Source organism: Leucoraja erinacea, chromosome 1, assembly GCF_028641065.1.
Source record: "Leucoraja erinacea ecotype New England chromosome 1, Leri_hhj_1, whole genome shotgun sequence".
NCBI classification, from domain to species: Eukaryota; Metazoa; Chordata; class Chondrichthyes; order Rajiformes; family Rajidae; genus Leucoraja; species Leucoraja erinaceus.
Window position 1 is genome coordinate 132,176,063 of NC_073377.1, and position 20,704 is coordinate 132,196,766.

The window sequence follows — 20,704 nt, forward strand, 5'->3', positions numbered from 1 at the left end:
GATAGACATAAAACCGAAGATAGACATAAAAAGCTGGAGTAACTCAGCGGGCCAGGCAGCATTTCTGGAGAGAAGGAATGGATGACATTTCAGGCCGAGACCCTTTTTCATGTCTGAGTTGTTCCAGCTTTTTGTGTCTATCTTCAGCAGCAATACCTCGGTCGTTTCCAAAAAATTGTAATGGGTTTACTTAAGGCCCTCCTGGGAATGACTTTGGACTTTGTTTATTATCTAATCCAAGTGACAATACCTCCAATATTGTCCTGCAGTGTCAGATAGTTTGTGTGTTCATGTCTCCCCAGAGTAAATCCTGAACCCACAGCCTTTAATCTTTAAAGACATGACCGGCTTGACCCAAAACATCACCCACTCCTTCTCTCCAGATATGCTGCCTGTCCCGCTGAGTTATTCCAGCATTTTGTGTCTACCTTTGATTTAAACCAGCATCTGCAGTTCATTCCAACTCATGGTTGACTATTTTCTATCCTACTGCACAGATTCCTATTGGGCCTCTAGTCACAAGCTTAGCTTCTAGATTCTGTCATAATGCATAAAGTAAATAAATAAACTACTAAATCAGAGTTAGTCTTGATTATACTTCTCATACCTTGTAGTCAATGTTGGCAATGTTGTATCTTCCACGGGAATCACCTTCTTTCTCATATAACCATATAACAACCATATAACAATTACAGCACGGAAACAGGCCATCTCGGCCCTACAAGTCCGTGCCGAACAACATTGTTTCCCTTAGTCCCACCTGCCTGCACTCATACCATAACCCTCCATTCCCTTCTCATCCATATGCCTATCCAATTTATTTTTAAATGATACAAATGAACCTGCCTCCACCAGTTCCACTGGAAGCTCATTCCACACCGCTACCACTCTCTGAGTAAAGAAGCTCCCCCTCATATTACCCCTAAACTTCTGTCCCTTAATCCCTGTTCCAGATGTACACTGACCCTATCATCTTCAAAATCCAACATTCACATCCAATCAAGTGTAACCTTCCGTTCCTTTCGCCCTCACATGTTGATCCTGACACTTTAAACATATCGTTTTTGCCTAAAACTGTTCCATATTATTAACATTTTTCATATTTTTACCATCCTTTAAAAGCTCCTTTTTGTGTTAATTGGAAATGACGCCTCGTTTTAGCACCTTTGAATGTGGTGAAGATGCTGATAACAACACCTCATCAATAAATGATTCTTGGACTTATTCTAGCAAATGATAACACCAGAACATTCTTATGTAATTATCAGCCAGACACTTTCTTCGCACAGCTTTTGACTAATAACATGGGTCTGTTCACAATTCAGTCCAAAGCCATTACTTTGATAATCAATTTGTAGAATGTATGTCTTCAGTAAGTTTGTTTAATTAATCATATGATTTGTTTCTGCCAGACTCTGTTATAACGATATTTCTGCTTATTTTCCTTTCTCTTAAACCACAGGGGAAACACATAACTTTCATCAACCTTCCCATCAAAAAGAAGTTAGTCTTTCGGGACTTCCTTTGGCCTTTTATTCTGGAATGTATGCATATGCAGGATGGTAAGTGTTCACACAGGACATCACAAGACGTGGGAGTGCAGGGAAGGAAAGTAGGCCCAGCAATGACATGTGCTTATAAAGGCTCTTGTTAAAAGAAAGTTAGTGTTCCCTGTGTCTGCATTTAATTGATGTGTGTGCTATAATCAAGAACAATCTACCATTTTAAACCACAATTAAATTCACACAAAACACAACCTGAACAAAAAGTCCTCCACTCAGTGTACTATTCTAATGGGTCAGTCTCTATTAGAAACTGACCAGCACATATCTGAATCATATCGCATATCCATACACATATGCACTTCAAAGTCCACAGACCTACTTATTATATCCTGCTTATATCCTACTTACTCCACCAATACCCTCCTCCGCCTAGCAGAGCTGGTCCTTACCCTCAACAACAACTCCTTCGACTCCTCCCATTTCCTCCGAATCCAAGGCGTAGCTATGGGCACTCGTATGGACCCGAGCTATGCCTGGCTCTTTGTAGGCTATGTCGAACAATCCCTGTTCCAGATGTACACTGACCCTATCCACAAACTCTACCTCTACCACATTGACAACTGCATTGGTGCTACCTCCTGCACCCATGCAGAACTCACTGACTTCTTCAACTTCACCACTAATTTTCATCCTACACTCAAATTCACTTGGACCATCTCCAACATCTCCATACCGTTCCTAGATCTCCCCGTCTCCATCACAGAAAAAAAGACTATTCACCGACATCTACTATAAGCCAATTGACTCCCACAGCTATCTTGACTACACTTTTTCCCACCCTTCTTCTTGTAAAGACTCAATCCCCTACGCCAATTCCTCCGTCTATGCCGCATCTGCGCCCAAGACGAGGTTTTCCATACCAGGGCATTGGAGATGTCCTCATTCTTTAGGGAACAGAGGTTTCCCTCTTCCATTATAGATGAGGCCCTCACTAGGGTCTCCTTGATATCCCGCAGCTCTGCTCTTACTCCCCCTCCCCCCTCTCGTAACAAGGATAGAGTCCCCCTTGTCCTCACCTCAGCTGTCGGATACAACATATAATCCTCCAACATTTTCGCCACTTCCAAAGGGATCCCACTACTGGCCACATCTTCCCATCTCCACCCCTTTCTGCTTTCTGCACAGACCGTTCCCTCTGTAACTCCCTGGCCAACTCATCCCTTCCCCCCCAAACCACCCCCTCCCCAGGCACTTTCCCCTGCAACCGCAGGAGATGTAACACCTGTCCCTTTACCTCCCCCCTCGACTCCATTCAAGGATCCAAACAGTCTTTCCAGGTGAGGCAGAGGTTCACTTGCACCTCCTCCAACCTCATCTACTGCATCCGCTGTTCCAGGTGTCTACTTCTCTACACCGGCGAGACCGAGCGCAGGCTCAGCGATCGTTTTGTTGAACACCTCCGCTCAGTCAGTCTTAACAAGCTGATCTCCCGGTAGCCCAGCACTTCAACTCCCCTTCCCATTCCAAACTTGACCTTTCTGTTCTGGGCCATTGTCAGTGTGAGGGCCAGCGCAAATTGGATGAATGGCACCTCATATTACCCGAGCGGGATGAACTATGAACATTGACTTCTCTAACTTCAGGTAGTCCTGGCTCTCTCTCTCCATCCCCTTCCCCTTCCCAATTCCACCACTAGTCCCACTGTCTCCGCCCACTTTCTTTCTTTGTCCTAACCCCTCCCCTGACATCAGTCTGAAGAAGTGTCTTGACCTGAAACGTCACCAATTCCTTCTCTCCATATATGCTGCCTCATATAGTTTCTCCAGCATTTTGTGCCTACCTTCGATTTTATCAGCATCTGCAGTTCTTTCTTAAACACTATTTACTATTCTAATGGGTCAGTTTGTATCAGAACCTTACTAGCACAAATCTAAACCATATCACTTATCCATACATACCCTGACTTCACAGTCCACTGACATACTCATATATTACTTACTATTCCAATTGGTCAGTTTATATCAGAAACTTACTAGCACATATCTAAACCAAATCACATATCCACACACACACACACGCACTTCACGGTCCACTGGCAATCTTATTATATCCTGGCCATATACTTAGTGGATAGCCCTGGAAACATCGCACAGAGTTCTGTTAATGTTTGAACAGAGGCTGGTTCAGAGGTTGTCTGCTGTCCACACCCCTTTGTCCAAAGAACTCGGTGCCAAGAATACTGTACTCCCTTATTAATGTGAATGTGGAAAAATATAAGAGAAAGATGATAGGAAGAGAGGGTAATGCTGGGCTCGTGGAGTGGAGTGCTGTGCCAAATACGGACTACTTCATGGGTAAACCCATATTATTATAAATGTCATGGTTGCAAGCAACTCTCCAGCAGGAGTAGGAAACCGTGGAACTGATTTTTAAGTAACAACATGGAGAAATTATCTTCTCAAAGATAAACACAAAATGCTGAAGTAATTCAGCGGGTCAGGCAGCATATCTGAAGAGACGGTATAGATAACATTTCACGTCAGAACCCACCTTCAGACTCATTAGGACCCATTCCTTTATCCTTAACCCGCTATTGATCAGCTAAAAGTATATAATTCACCTTAGTTTTTAACTGGTCAATCTGACATTTGACCTGATCTTTGGGAAATTTCTAAACAGTAAATAGGGCAGATTTTACCCTCCCCCCCCCCTCCCATTAGAGAGAAGTGGGTTGGAAAAAATCAAATCAAAACTGTTTCTGTTAAAAATCCAAATCTCATCATTAGTGATGCCCCTGTAAAAAAAGTAGGTGCTGCTTAATAAGCATTCAAAATGACATCATTGGTCCCTTAATTTATGCATGACTAGCTAGGGAGACATCCATGGTGTCAGATGGCCACCACCAGATCAAAGGCTGGGAGTTGCCAAACACCTAAAATAAGCACAAAAAGATCTGCCATGCAAGAAAGCTTTCAGTCGCCTCCAGCTCCAACCTCACTCTGGGCGGCATAGAGTGAAAACTAAGCTAGACTGAGCAAGCACAAATTCTGTTCTCAATGATTTCCACAGACCTTACACAGTCGTTGCATATTACTCTTACCCATTGTTCCCATATTACTCTTACCCATTTTGGCTTTCTGTTATTCAGATTAAGATTATGAATCTTTCAGAATTTCTCAATATATTTCTGGAAATTAATGGAATCAAACTTTATCACAGGGGAAGTGGTCAAATATTAATTATGAGATCACTGAACTGCAGAGCAGGCCGAATGACCTAATCTCATTTTATTCATCGAGAGCTTGTGTTGTTTCGTGGTGAGGGGTGGTTCACGTTGTTAATCCTGGCTAAATTGGACCAGCTAGGACTTCAAAATGGGGTTAAGTTTCAGGGTTGCTGGGAGATTTGGTGAAATTGGAATTAAGGGCCTGTCCCACTGTAGGAGGTAATTCAAGAGTTCTCCCGAGTTTTCCCCTGATTCGAACTCATTGAATGTCTGTAGCGGGTCCGTAGGAGTTCGTGGATGTCTCGTAGCAGCTCGTAATGCTAATGGTAGGTACTCGGGAAACACTGTGAAAAATGTTCACGAGTAAAAAAATACTTGTGATGAAATAAATTGTTACTTTATACTCGTATGTGCCTCTACGAGACATCCACAAACTGCTATGGACCCACTATGGACATTCTCCAAATTCAAATCAGGGGAAAACTCGGGAGAACTCTTGAATTACCTGGTACAGTGGGACAGACCTTTTACTCTCTGCAGAGCTGGGACAGGCTGCAAAGAGGTGCCAGAGTGTCTGGAGCTTAGATACAATTTGCAAGCAAAGAATGGGAAGCTCTGCAAACCCTGTCAATCTGGTGCAAAATGCCTAGAATGGATTGGATGGCTGCAAACCAGACATACACCTTGTAAATAGTTGTAAATAATGTTGCAGAGTCTGACTTTGCCAAGTGTTGATTGGATGAGGTGTTGAGCCTTGTCTGGGTTTTCTGTTAATCAGGGTAAATGTTTCCGTTGACTATCTCAAAGTTCATTGTAAATACAATGTTTTGAACTGTTGCATCATTGGCCTGTTATGTATAGGGTTAATCGATATCTGTAATTGGGATATTGAGAAACCACCACCATGTGGTTCGGCCCCTCGAGGTCCGGGGACATATAAAAGTCCGCGATCACGAGGCTCAGCGTCGATCTTCTGGAAGAGCACTCGGTACTGCATAAACTTCTGGAGTGCCTCTGTCTGAGCGAAGCCTAGAGGGCCTGAAAAGGCAGACACAAGGATCGAACCCGCGGTGGGATAGGTACAGTGTGTGATCTGTGACGCACTTATGATAAAATAAAATTAAGTTGTTTCAAGTGCTTGATTCAGTGTTTTACTGAAACTAGACTGGGGGAAGCATAGAAACGAGCAATTATCAATATTCTTAGCTCTGGGTCCTGGCACCTCTCATTAAATTCCCTGTTTGATGAAACTGTGGAATGTTTCTGTGATGATACTGTAGTTCAACAAGATCTTACCAATACACAATAACAACATAGACAAAACCAATGATATCAATCCCCTGGCAGAGGAATAGTGTGATCAGTCTGCATTCGCACAAAGCCACATGAAATGTTATTAGGCATTGTCACAAGGATGTTTCTGTGAGTGCTTCCTGTTTCTCTGTTGGCCTGCATAGAGTATAAATATTGGCATCACGACAACCTCAGGTTTGCACAATCTGAAATGTTTTTCAGCGTTTCCCCAAAAGATTAGCTAGTGTGATTCATTCACACTTCTGCACACATATCTGCGACTGGTAGATGGGCAGTTTTGAGGATCAGTAATGTTCCAACAAGCAACGTAGTAAACTGTTTTCAGTGTGTGGAATTAGCCAGTTGCTCAGCTCACCCCACCATATTTGACACAAGAGCACTTTGCCTTGTTTAAAGTCTATATAAGGCAAGGACTATTTGGAATAGTCATGCTTTTAGTTTGGTGCACTGGGGGTCGCCGATTCCAGCAGGAGAATGGGATTATTTTGCTCATACTGGGCAAAAGATGGAATAGAAAATGGTGAGGAATGGATTGGATAATTACCATCATGCAGGAGTCAAGTCAAGTCAAGTCAAGTTTATTCGTCACATACACATACGAGATGTGCACTGAAATGAAAAGTGACAATGCTCGCGGACTTTGTGCAAAAAAACAACCAAACAAACAACCAAACAAACTACAAACAGAATGGAACAGAATCACATATTATTTTACATATTAAATATTGTGGGCGGAAGGAAAAAGGGAAATAAACAGCACTTTTTAAAAAAGCAGTAGAGTGGTACAGTAAAAGTTAGCCCCTGGTGAGATAGGAGTTTACAGTCCTAATGGCCTCTGGGTAGAAACTCCTTCTCAACCTCTCTGTTCTCACAGCATGGCAACGGAGGCATTTGCAGCTGGAACAATCCGTTGCAGGGGTGGAAAGGGTCTCCCATGATTTTATTGGTTCTGGAATTGCACCTCCTGATGTATAGTTCCTGCAGGGGGGCGAGTGAAGTTCCCATAGTGCGTTCGGCCGAATGCACTACTCTCTGCAGAGCCTTCTTGTCCTGGGCAGAGCAATTCCCAAACCAGATGGTAATATTTCCGGACAAGATGCTTTCCACAGCCGCTGAGTAGAAGCACTGGAGGATCCTCGGAGACACTCTGAATTTCTTCAATTGCCTGAGGTGGTAAAGGCACTTCCTTGCCTTACTCACGAGTGCTACGGCGTGTGATGTCCATGTCATATCCTCAGAGGTGTGGACTCCCAGATATTTAAAACAACTCACCCTATCGACAGTATCCCCATTTATCCTCAATGGTGTGTATGTCCTCGGATGATGTGCCCTCCTAAAGTCCACGATCAGCTCCTTAGTTTTTTTGATGTTCAAGAAGAGGCTATTGTCCTGACACCAGAGTGCCAGATAAGCTACCTCCTCCCGGTAGGCCTTCTCATCATTGTCTGAGATCAGGCCCACCACCACAGAGTCATCAGCAAACTTGAGGTTCAGAGGCCTGGAGTCCCACATTCCCAGGTTCAGAAACAGCCACATTCCTGTTATGTTCTTTAACTGTTCTGCATAACCTTAATTCTAAGATAGACACAAAAAGCTGGAGTAACTCAACGGGGCAGACAATATCTCTGGGGAGAAGGAACAGGTGACATTTCTGGTTGACACCCTTCTTTAGTCTGAGAGTCAGGGGAAAGGCTAATTCTACCTCAGCAATGAAACACCAGGGACTATCTTTTACAGTACCATGGACTTGTTTTCTAACTGCTTTTGCATGAATGTTTTTTTTAGTATTTTTCTTCAAACTGTCATAGAATTTACATATGATTTTTATATTGTTGTCTCTTCTGAGATACCGTGCCCGTGATGCTGCCGTAAGCAAGATTTTCATTGTACCTACAGCTGACTGTATTACTGCATACGACAATAAGCTTGACTTGAGTTGAGCAGCTAGGCATCACCTACTGCTTCATTCACACCAGGAGAAAGGGACAAGACCTGAGAGTGAATCAATGTACATAGAAACATAGAAACAATGTACATAGAAAATAGGTGCAGAAGTAGACCATTCAGCCCTTTGAGCCAGCACTGCCATTCAATATGATCATGGCTGATCATCCAAGATCACTGCCCCATTCCTGCTTTTTCCCCATATCTCTTGATTCCCTTATTAAATCTACTTGTTAAATAGAGAACATTAGCTGTAGTAATCTCTGCAGGGACACACGTGGACCTCACCTGTAGAGTCCAGACCTGGGTAAAAGAACACCAGTTGCTATGGGTCATAAGACAGAAACGGGGTGGGTGATTCCAGGTGAAATTGGGGTTGTGAAACTTATGTGGGAGTTAGGCATTTGGGTGCTTGCCACTCACTGCTGAGCCCTCAAAACAATGCCACCCTCTTCAAGCCCGGATAAGCAACTATTTGAAGGGGCGGCATCTGAGGGCGAAAATGATTTGTCGACGTTTCGGGTCGAAACCATGCATTCTGTGTGTCCATCAGATTGTGTGATAGAAGTATTTATCACCAGCACAATGCATGTATGCTTTAAAATTCCAAAATTATGCTACTGGCATCCTTATCTCTGGAATTCTATTCAACCTGTTTATCGTATTTATGTTTTAACAATAATTTCACATAAGCGCACAGACGTTTAACTTTCTTCCAATATTGGAGTGTTAAGAGCCGTAGACCCATAACAAAGGGGAGATTGCTCACGCCTGATGCTAAATCTAACTCTCTTGAAAATTATTTAAATTCCCCGACATAGAATAATGTTGGATTATTACCAAATCCACTCTGCATAAAATGTTATTTTCCATCTTTTCTCCCCTTCCTTGTGAGGGACAGTTACCCCTTTCTCCAACTCCTTTGTTGATATAGCATGTAAAGTTCAGGGGAACGCATGAGATGAACCTGAGTCTTAATGACCCCATTGACTGAAAATTATTTTGCCCATTTTGTTGAGGAGGCAAGACATGGATAAGTCTAATGAAGATGCAACAATAAGCAGTGTTTGATAGATGTTACTTTGCAAAGACTGGCTATTTATCTCCATGGGGATACTATTTCTTGAAGGCTTTTACATCACACGGAAACTGATCGTTGCCATTCCAAAATGTCAGATAGATTTACAACATATAACAGGAAGGAATGAATCACAAAGGAATGAGACATGAAGAAATGAATTGCTGCTGGCACAGATTTCACCTACAATAACAACCAGTCTTGTTTAGCATTCTTAATGTACAAAAGCATACAAAGTGCTTCAGAAAGGTGCAGTCAAAAATAAGTGCAGACGAAGAAGATGCCACCAAATTCATGGGCATAGGGGTGGATGGTGAGTAGTTTAGTTTAGTTTAGAAATACAGCATGATAACAGGCCCTTCGGCCCACCAAGTCCACATCTACCAGCGATCCCCACACATTAACACTATCCTACACTAGGGACAATTTACCAAGCCAATTAACTTACAAACCTGTACATCTTTGGAGTGTGGGAGGAAACCGTTGATCTTGGAGAAAACACACGCCAGTCACAGGGAGAACGTAGAAAAGTTCATACAGCCAGCACCTGTAGTCAGGATCAGACCCAGGTCTCTGGCACTGAAAGACAGCAACTCTACTGCTGTGCCACCTTGCTGCCCAAGGAGTGGTGGAAAAGTCTGGAAGCTTGTAGCTAACGGGAGGGAAGGAAGGTGGCGAGATGGAGGAAATTTGGTGAGCTACAGAGTGTAGGATCATAACAGCTGAAGGCATAACTATGAAAGATGACAAACATGGAATATTGAATATTATGTTGAGAATTAAATATAAGACTATAAAAGTACAATATTTCACTGGTGATATTTAAATAGCCTCTACAGCATTACTCCGCCGTGTTTCCAATAAGTGTTAAGCAATTGTGTTGAATGAGTCTGGTGAAACTGCTAAAACTCATATTTTATCTTTTTTCCTGTTTCGTTCAGGTTTTACATGAATTTTGTCACAGAAGAAGTAGAAAATCCTGAAAAGTAAGTCTTTGAAATGGATTTTGAAATTGTTTGAAAAATTCTCTTCACGTAAAGGACTGAAAAAATATTTTGAATGCTTCAGAAAAATATCTTACTGCGCTCGCACAGCAATTTGATAAATCATGCTGTGCCAAACCAGTTAGGGGTGAGGAAACCTGAAGAAATTACAAAGCTTAACACAGCAGGAGAAAAACGGTTCTGAAGCCATAATTACTTCTGAGGGAGAAAAAATAAATAAAATACACGAGAGTAAAACGGATTGGATGGTGGATTAGTGCGTTATAGGAGATATTTTGCCAGAATCCACTTGTTGCACCCATCCCTTCCGCTGTTGATGTTGATGACAGGATGCCAGAGTGATTTTGATTCTAGGGCTACAGTTTTCAGTGCAATGTGTGGGAAGGCAAAGGTGACCCTGAGGTTATCTCTGGGACTGGATCACTTTGGAGGTTCACGAGCAGTTGTCCCGCGATGTCCTATAGTCCCACCAAGAAAAGCATGAACAGTTCCCAGGCCACCTTACAAGTCGCCTGTATTACAATAGACCGCTTCCTTTATCATTGTTACTTTTTTGCATATCTTTCATTCATTTAGAAACATAGAAACATAGAAATTAGGTGCAGGAGTAGGCCATTCGACCCTTCAAGCCTGCACCGCCATTCAATATGATCATGGCTGATCATCTAACTCAGTATCCCGTACCTGCCTTCTCTCCATACCCTCTGATCCCCTTAGCCACAAGGGCCACATCTAACTCCCTCTTAAATATATCCAATGAACTGGCCTCAACTACCCTCTGTGGCAGAGAGTTCCAGAGATTCACCACTATCTGTGTGAAAAAAGTTCTTCTCATCTCAGTTTTAAAGGATTTCCCCCTTATCCTTAAGCTGTGACCCCTTGTCCTGGACTTCCCCAACATCGGGAACAATCTTCCTGCATCTAGCCTGTCCAACCCCTTAAGAATTTTGTAAGAATTTGTGTTTAAGAAATGTGTTCTATATCTCTCTATATCACCGCCTACATGTCTCATTTCCCTTTCCCCTGACTCTCAGTCTGAAGAAGGGTCTCAACCCAAATTGTTACCTATTCCTTTTTGTCCAGATATGCTGCCTGACCCACTGAGTTAATCCAGCTTTTTGTGTCTATCTTCGTTTTAAACCAGCATCTGCAATTCCTTCCTACAAACCTTGTCTCCTTTAAGGACTGGTTAGGCTGCCTGGCAGAACTGCAGCACACACCATTGTTATTTCTATTCAGCATTTCAACTTTTAGCCAGGTTGGACTGGCATATATTATTTGAATCGGGTCACTGACCTTGAATAAGATTCTGGTAAATGGTTTATCTTTTTTATTTCCCTCCATCATTAATTGGTCTAATATTTGTTTAAAATATTTTAAGGAAATGTATTGTTTTTAATTGTAGAAAGGCTTACATTTATATTTAGACAAGGCATGCCCAATGTTCTTGAGTATGTGTGAGAAACTCCAGGCTCAAAACTCCTTTCAATGGGTGTCCTACCGATGTAACCTTGTGGAACATAGATCCTAGTTGCATATTGTGTTTTATTTTGTGGTTGACCAGCTCGAAAATTTGTGATAGCAGAAGAGACCTACTAGTTATTGCTATAAGTTAGAGAATAAGTTAGAGAAAGTGAATTTGCCAAGAGAGTTGATGTAGCAAATGCAGGTTGTCAAATTAATTCTCAGCCTTACAATAAAATAACTTAAAAAGAGGGCATTTGCCTTTAAATTCGTGGCCCCTAGAAGTATTTTTGGGCTAGCTGTTTGGCTTGTAGAAGAAACTTGAGAAACCACAGGTGCCTGTAAAACACAGTTCTGGTTAATGTCAGACTAGGGCTCTTTAAACAGTTGTTATGTCGTTATGATAGGTTTATCCCTTACATGGAGTTTTCTTTAATAGGACTTTTGGCATGGTGTGTCAGACCATCGAGCAGGACCACACAATACTGATTTGATGTGTGAGAACACCCATTGACGAATTTCTAACCAGTTAGAAATTGTTACTAGTAGTCATAAGATCATGTTGTGTTACATGAAATAATAATTGTTTGTCAGGATAAGGATGTACCCAGTTGGGACATAGTTGAGAGTGTAGGTCAACGAGTATTTTACTTCGAAGTCACGTGAGTTATTCCGTGAAGAAGCCCGCCAGTCCGCATGCGTGTCATTACGTCTGACACATTGCGCAACGACTGGCTGGCAGGCGCGTTGCTCCTCCAGAGGTAAGTTTAAAAACCCTCAGTTAAGTGTTTAAAACTTAGTCGGAGGTCGTTTTCTTGGGTCGGTAATTCTTGTTACAGGAGCAAGTTCGAGTCGATGGCGAAAGCCTCTAAGGTGAAGTCAAGGCGAGCTGCCGGGTGAGCAGCTATGGAAGACCGTGGGAGGGCGGGTAGCGGGCAGCCATCTATCTCAACTTCCGAGTCGCTCACGGTACGGCCAGTAACTTCAGGCTTGATGCTTCCTGAGAGCACCGTGATTGCACCATTGGGGCAGAAAACCACAAAGAAGTGCAAGGCCCGTTGACTTGGATGAGTTAGGCCAGGATGGTTCCCCTCCTACAAGGGATAGCGTCTGGACGTTTGTCCAGGATGGAGCTCCTGATGGAGAGGATGCTCCACCATGATACACTCCAACAGGAGTAGTTGTATCAGCGCGGGTCTCCCCTGTGGCCCGCGCCAATGGCACCTGTATCAGGACTGCTTAATGTCTCCCTCTCGGAGGAGGAGAGCATTCGGGGTCAGTTTTGTTCTGACTCCGAGTCCGTGGGTATAGCCATGGAGCATACCCCAAGGCATGAAGGGCATGAGCCAGAGGTGCCAATCATGGCATCAAGATTTGCAATCCCGACCGAAACAGGGGAACCGCTGGGTGAAGATTTGGCCGTGAGTATAAATTATCTGGCCTCACACCAGCTTCAAGAGCACACTATGGAGGAAACGTCCAAAAATATGAGACTCCTGCTAACTGTGTCTTGCTCAAAGTGCTGACTGTTAACCACGCCACCTGGGGTCACATGGGCGTAGGTATCAGAGCTCAGGAGGTGAGGCTCCAGAAGATACTGAAGCTGCTCGCCTCGGGCATGACAGCTTTCGCCAGGTCAGTGGATGGAGGGCCCCTGTCTGATGTATGGTAGGACGCCCTGGCCCTAATGCGCAATGCACATTTTGAAATAAACTGCCTGAGAAAGAGTGCTATCTGCCCTACTATCAACCCCAAGTTTGCGCTCTGTGCAAATCCAGCAATATTCAACCACCGAATCTGTTGTTTGGTGAAGATCTCTCAAAAAGAGTCAAGGAGCTGGACGACGAGGCAAGAACAGTCAGACTCATCAAAGCCCCGGCGACTAGCAAAACCTACAAACGGTTCGCTGAAACTGGTTCAGGCCAATGACCAAGCCAGCCATTCAGAATTATGCGCAGTTGGCACACTCCATTAGTGGCACGGGCGAACATGTCCTTATCCCCCAAAACTCGAGGGCAGAAATATCCACCGGTAACCATGGAGGTAGGTGGGTCTGGTTCTTTTTGGAACATTTGGATCAGTTACAAGTTGGGGGAGATTACACTTGTTTTTGAGTGAATGGTATTGGATAACATCAGATTTGTTTATACTACACAGTATACAAGGGTTCCGAGTTGAATTCCTTCCCAATTTGCATCCACCCACACAGCATACACCAAGCTGGACATTGTGTTTTTTTTTTAACAACAAGAGAATTTGGGTGTACAAGCTGAAATTGAAAAGTTTTACAAAAAAGGGGTAATTGAGAAGTCGTTTCCTCAATCTCACCAATTTGTGTCTAATATTTTCCTCAGCGAAAGAAGGATGGGGGATGTCAAATCATCCTTCACTTCACGAGCCTTAACCCCTTTGTGCAGTATAAACATTTCAAAATGGAAACGTTTGTTACTGCCAAACAACTGATTTCCAGAGGATGTTATATGGCATGTATAGATCTTAAAGATGCATATTATTCAGTAACCAATCATAGGGATCATCTGAGATATTTGAAGTTTAGCTGGATGAGGCAATTATGGCAATTTAAAGCATTGCCTAATAAGTTAACCTCAGCCCCTAGATTACAAAACTGTTAAAACCAGTGTTGGGGCTACTCCGGGCTCGGAATCATATTGTAATTGCTTATTTGGTTGATATCTTAATTATAGGGAAGACTCGGGAAGCAGCTGAATTATCTGTTTCAGCTGCTAAACTCATGTTTAAGAGATTGGGGTTTCTTATCCATCCAGTTAAGTCCAAATTGATACCAATTAGAGTTATTGATTATTTGGGATTCACCATTAACTCAACTCACATGTCTGTGACTGCCCAGGGGTAAGAGATTAGAATTAATTGAAGGCTGTAACGAGCTTGTGGTTTAGCAGCAACCTTCAATTTGACATGTGGCTAGCATAATTGGCAAATTAGTGGCTGCTTTTCCAGCTGCACAGTTTGGGCCTTTGCATTATCAAAATTTAAAATGTGCAAAGGAGCAGGCACTCAAAATGCATGCAGGTCACTTCAATAGGCCCATGCAGTTATCAGTTGAAGCTATTGCTGAATGGTGGATAGCGAACATTTGGCGTTGCTCCAGTAAAATTCTGATTGAGAGACCTTCAGTTGTTTTACAGACTGATGTTAGGGCTCTAGGATGGGGTGCTACTGATACCATCTCTAGCTGTGGAGGCAGATGGAATATGCATGAGGCATTTATTCTTCAATCACATGGTATTAACTATTTAGAACTGTTGGGAGTATTTTATGACCTTAAGGCTTATTGTACTAGTACGCACCACTTGCATGTGCAGCTTCAGATTGACAACACTATGGCAGTGGCATATGTTAATCACATGGGTGGAATCAAGTCAGTATCTTGTGATAAATTGGCTAACCTTATTTGGCACTGGTGTATTACAAGAAACATTTGGGTTTCAGCTATCTACTTACCAGGTAGATTCAACATGGTGGCGGACACCAGGTCACGAAAATTCAATGACAACACAGAATGGATGTTGAATCATGAAGTATTTAATGATATTGTTGCTCGGTATGTTGTACCAGATATCGATTTGTTTGCATCCAGACTCAATCACCAGTTACCGAAGTTCATGTTTCATGGGAGCCAGACCCAGGGGCAGTGGCGGTGGATGCATTCTCGCTACACTGCGGTGGAATGTTTTTATATACATTTCCCCCATTTTGCCTCATCAGTCAGTGCTTGCTCAAGATCAAGCAGGACTCCGCCTCAGGGGTTTTGGCCTACACAGCCATGGTTCCCACTCGTTTTGGGAATAATAACACAGCCTCTTACGACTGTCCCTAAATGCAGTAACCTACCGGTGCACCCTGTGACTGGTGAGAAACATCCATTACATTACCATATTGATCTATTGATTTGCAAATTCTGAGGAGGCCATACCTGGGGCTCGGACTATCCGATCGTACAGTGGATGTGATAGAACCAAAAAACAGTACATCTCTCATGTCAAGAAATGGGAGGTCTTCTGCTTACAGGGGAACATATTATATCACACGACATGCGTCTCAGATGTGTTGGAATTTCTTTCAACGCTATATTTTGATGAGGGGTTAAGCTATAGTGCCATCAATAGTGCCAGGAGTGCCTTATCATCGTACTTATGGCTGGGTTCAGAACAACACTCTGTTGGATCTCACCCTTTAACATCCCGGTTCATGAAGGGTATTTTTAACTCTAATCCCCCAGGCCCAGATACTCGGAAATCTGGGATGTGTGCGTGGTACTCATGCTGCTTCACCAGTGGGCTCCAGCCACATCCCTGCCTTTGTCCAAAATCACTTTCAAGGTGGTCATGCTCATGGCGCTGGTCCAGGCATGGCAGAAGCTGCGACTGGACAGGATGGTGCCATCTGTAAATAACATAACGTTTTACATTTATGATTTAATTAAGCAGAGCAGACCATGGGTGTCAGGGTTCAAGCTTATTTTTACGGCATACCCCACGGACTTGCGGTTGTGTGTGGTTACGCACTTACAGCAATATATGAAGGTCACCAAGAGCCTCAGAGGCTCCGATTTAGCATTATTTATCAGTCACAAAAAGCCGCATAACAAAGTGTCGGTACAGACCATTGCAAGATGGCTGAAACAGGTTCTGGTTTGTGTGGGAGTAGACACTGACATTTTTAAATCTCACTCCACCAGGGCGGCATCAACGTCAGCAGCGAGGGCACTGGACGTCCCTCTCGACCATATCCTCGCGGCCGCAGGATGGTCAAATGAACTGACTTTTCAAAGATTCTATAATAAACCTCTTACCAGACATGGGGTATTTGCCCATTCCATTTTAGGTTCTGTTTCATAGCTTCCCCCTGGGAGAGAGGGGTCGCTATTGTTTTTCTTTTGTTAATTAAAGCATCAACATGTTTAAATCTATGCCATGTTTCAATGTATTGTTTATTATTCATTCATCCTGGGTCAACTGATGCAGTGTGTGGCGCCTGGAGTCGTATCTACGGCATGAAATCACAGAGCTTTGAAATTTTCACGGAATCACTCACGTGACTCCGAAGTAAAATAGTAAGATTAAATGAGAACTTACCAGTTTGAAGTGACTCCGAAGTAAAATAGTAAGATTAAATGAGAACTTACCAGTTTGAAGTTTGATCTTTATTTTATGAGGAGTTACGATGAGCGATTACGTGCCCACCGCTCCCAACTCTCATATCATAAAGGTCATCTGGCAGTTCTAGTTCTCTAATCTTACTATGTTACTTCAGTTACTGTTATCTGTGATTTCACATCGCTGCTTTGAAAATTGAAGCACATGCGGACTGGCGGGCTTCTTCATGCAATCGCCCATCGTAACTCCTCATAAAATAAAGATCAAACTTCAAACTGGTAAGTTCTCGTTTAATCTTACTATTACTGATTTGATCCATGTCTGGTTTTGCTGCTGATGACCTGATCCATAATCCATGTCAGGTTTTCCACACCACCATCACCTGGTGGCATTCGGGCAGCCATGGTGTTTTTAGGTTTTAACTTACGATTCAGAGCCTACAGTACCCATCTCGATGGTCTCTGTATGTATCCAAATTAAATAACTTGTCATGTTATATAATGACTCTGTATCATAAGTACTTTGCACATGGTTTCAGGTGGGATACGAACTCACGCCTCCAGTTGGAGTGAAGCCAGGATCACTGCCTTATAGCCCTTTTTGATAACCCCGCCTTCAAGGGCCAGTTCATCTCGGACAGAAAAGTAAGGCCGAACAGCAAGCAGAAGCGATACTGTTTGGTCTACAGAGAGGACCCTGTTTGAATCTTTATCTGTATCTTGCATCCACAAATGTTTTCCTCTGGTACAAAAAAAAGGGAAAAATGGAAAAAACAGTAATTTCCTCAAATATGAAGTACTTTCTCATGGGCAAAATGAAAATAGAACCAAATTAAGGCTTTGATTTGAAGATATAATTTAGATAATAACCTACCAATCCATCTGACCCATATCAGACTTTGCTGGCTTTACTTTGCACTGAATTTTATTCCCTCATCATGGAGCTATACACTGAAAATTGATAATTTGTATTCATGGTTTATCTTTCTGCTGACTGGTTAGCATGCGACAAAAGCTTTTTCCCTGTACCTCGGTACACGTGGCAATAAATAAACTAAACTGACTCACTCTGACAATGTAAGTGCTGATGGTGGTGCGTCGGTTAGTGCTGCTGCCTCACAGCATCAGGATCATGAGTGCTGTATGCATGGAGTTTATATGCTCAGCGCATGGGTTTGCTTCAGGTTTCTCCCCACATCCTGAGGATGTGCAGGTGGGTGAAGTAGCTTCCTCTTCATGGAGGTAACTGGCAGGAGTATCAAAGGAGAGTTTATGGGTATGTGAGAAAGTTTTGGCTACAGAGAGGTAAAATATATTGGCTTAAATATTATTATATCTTATTTTTTAAATCTAATTGTTCTTTAAAAGTTTCAGTATTTCAGAAAAATTCTTTACATTTATTTTATTTGTTAAAGTCCCATTGTTCATTGCATTTTTTTTCTAAACAAAAACATTGTGAATCAATGGCCAAAGTTAATAGTTTACAATGTGGAATGATTAATTATGCCCTGAATAAGTACAAAGGAAGTCATCTAATTCTGTGACAGAGACTTCAATAGATGATCATTTCCAATCTACGCTTTCTAATTGCAGCAGAACACAACCCCCTACACAGTTTTAACAATAAACACATGCCATAAAATCCTTATATATACATATATATGCATCTTACGTTTATCTCGCTGACAATGATGCAAAAAAAAGCAAATAATATTTTAATTACAGTGACATCTGAAATAAATTTATGTAGTTGAGGGGTCTCAATTGTTTGAGAATCATTTATCAGCAAATAGAGACTATAGATAAACACCAGGGACTTGCTGGAATCTGGAGCAAAAACACACTGGCTATCTGGCAATCTGGTTTTCTCCCCTCTATTCTTTCAGACCAGGTGAAAGGTCTTAATCTGAAGCGCTGCTGTCCAATTCCTTCCACAAATACTATCTGCTACTCTAGATTCTACAAAGTAGCTTCAATAATTCCTTGTTCATTCTGATTATTCATTTCGTAGGTTACCTACATTTTCATTAATCATAACCCGTGTGCACATAAGGCCAACATGTGCGTCTGACCTTGGAGTTGTTGTTGAGCTCTTGTGGCTGGACCTCGTGAGGCTGCTGGTGAGTCGCCAGCGGTGACGGGCTGTATGCAATACCAATTTGGGCGTGAAGGCGCCACAGAGTTGCTGCCTTACAGCGCCAGAGACAGAGTTCAATCCTGACTATGGGTGCTGTCTGTACGCAGTTTGTACGTTATCCCCAGGTTGGAAAAAATTGGGAATGTGCAAAGATTGGGGGGGGGGGGGGGGGGGGGGGAGTCAGAATCCCCATGACGGAAGGGAGAGTTGTACATTTTGATAGCCACAGGGAAGAAGGATTTCCTGTGACGTTCTGTACTGCATCTTGGTGGAACCAGTCTGTTGCTGAAACTACTCTCCAGGTTGAGCAGTGTTTCATGTGAGTTGCATTGTCCAGGATGCTCCACAGTTTGAGGAGTATCCACCCCTGCAAGACCACCTCCCATGAATCCAACTCCGCCCCCAGGATGGAGCCAGTCTTCTTGATGAGTTTGTTAATCGTATTGGAGTCCGCGATCTTCGCCCTGCTGTCCGATTTTCTCCTGCCAATGAGCCCAACACAAAGGAAAGTTGTTGAGGTATTCCAAGTATACGTCCTGACCTATTGGAGAACTATAATGCACATCATTTTAGTTGCTTCTTCAGCCTCTCATTTAGAGATGCCACGTGGAAACAGGCCCTTCAGCGCACCGAGTCTGCACCGTACAACGATCACCCATACAGTAGTTCTTTTCTACACCATAGGGGCAATTTACGGAAGCCAATTAATCTACGAACCTGCATGTCTTTGGCGTATGGGAGGAAACCGGAGCACTCGGTGAAAACACACGTGATAACAGGGAGAACGTACTCTGCACAGACAGCACTGGTTGTCAGGATTGAATCCGGTTCTCTGGTGCTGTAAAGCCGCAACTCTACCACTGAGCAATTGCGCTGCCTTCAATGTGTACTGATTTTATCACTATCTTCAGACATGCACAGTACGATGATAACCATATAACCATATAACAATTACAGCACGGAAACTGGCCATCTCGACCCTTCTAGTCCGTGCCGAACACATAATCTCCCCTAGTCCCATATACCTGCGCTCAGACCATAACCCTCCATTCCCTTCCTATCCATATAACTATCCAATTTATTTTTAAATGATAAAAACGAACCTGCCTCCACCACCTTCACTGGAAGCTCATTCCACACAGCTACCACTCTCTGATGATGATGATGATGATGATACTTTATTGTCATGTACAGTGAAAATCCTTGATTTTGCACACAAACGAGTCGCCACGTGGGCACCAACAGTTACAAAAAGTTACTCATCCATTCTTTGTTCCTCCCCACGCCTCCCCTGTCAGGTTCCCCATAGTTCTTGGTTGCCCTCCTCCACTGGTTCACAGTTAAACATTCCTGATTCCACCCCCTCATTATTTGATGGATGTAATAAAAATGAATTTATGCCCTTCTCTACCCCTTTTACTACGTCCTACTATAAAGACTAATTGAAAGATTGAACGAGAACTTACCGTTTGAAGTTTGATCTTTCTTTTCTGAGAAGTTGAAGTGAGGGATTACGTGAAGAGCCCACATGCGCATCAATCTTCAAAGTAGCTGTATGAAACCACAGAATAGTTGCTGACCTAAGCTAAAGGAAGATTAAAGGGCTAGAACTACCGAATGATCTTTATGGGAATAGGGTTTGGGAGTGGAGGGCACGTTATCCTTCACTTCAACTTCTCATAAAATAAAGATCAAACTTCAAACAGTAAGTTCTCGTTTATTCTTTCTATTTTATTTCGAAGTCAGGTGAGTGACTACGTGAAGATTTCGAAGCACTGTGGTTTCATGCAGTAAACCAATCTGTGTGTGAAACACTAAAAAGATAACCATTAATGGTAGGAAAAAACATGAGTTATTAATATCATGATGCTAACTTGCATACATGGCCATTGTTC

The 20,704-nt window shown here is 42.8% G+C and overlaps 1 protein-coding gene across 1 annotated transcript in view; it reads left to right on the forward strand.

Annotated features, from left to right (window-relative positions):
* The window catches only part of slc7a11 (solute carrier family 7 member 11), a 199,527-nt gene that overhangs the window by 77,357 nt on the left and 101,466 nt on the right, over window positions 1-20,704 (forward strand). The window contains exons 5-6 of the mRNA XM_055643379.1: window positions 1,463-1,562; window positions 10,009-10,053. Coding sequence (XP_055499354.1) covers window positions 1,463-1,562; window positions 10,009-10,053 — 145 coding nt within the window. The remainder of the gene's footprint in view (window positions 1-1,462; window positions 1,563-10,008; window positions 10,054-20,704) is intronic.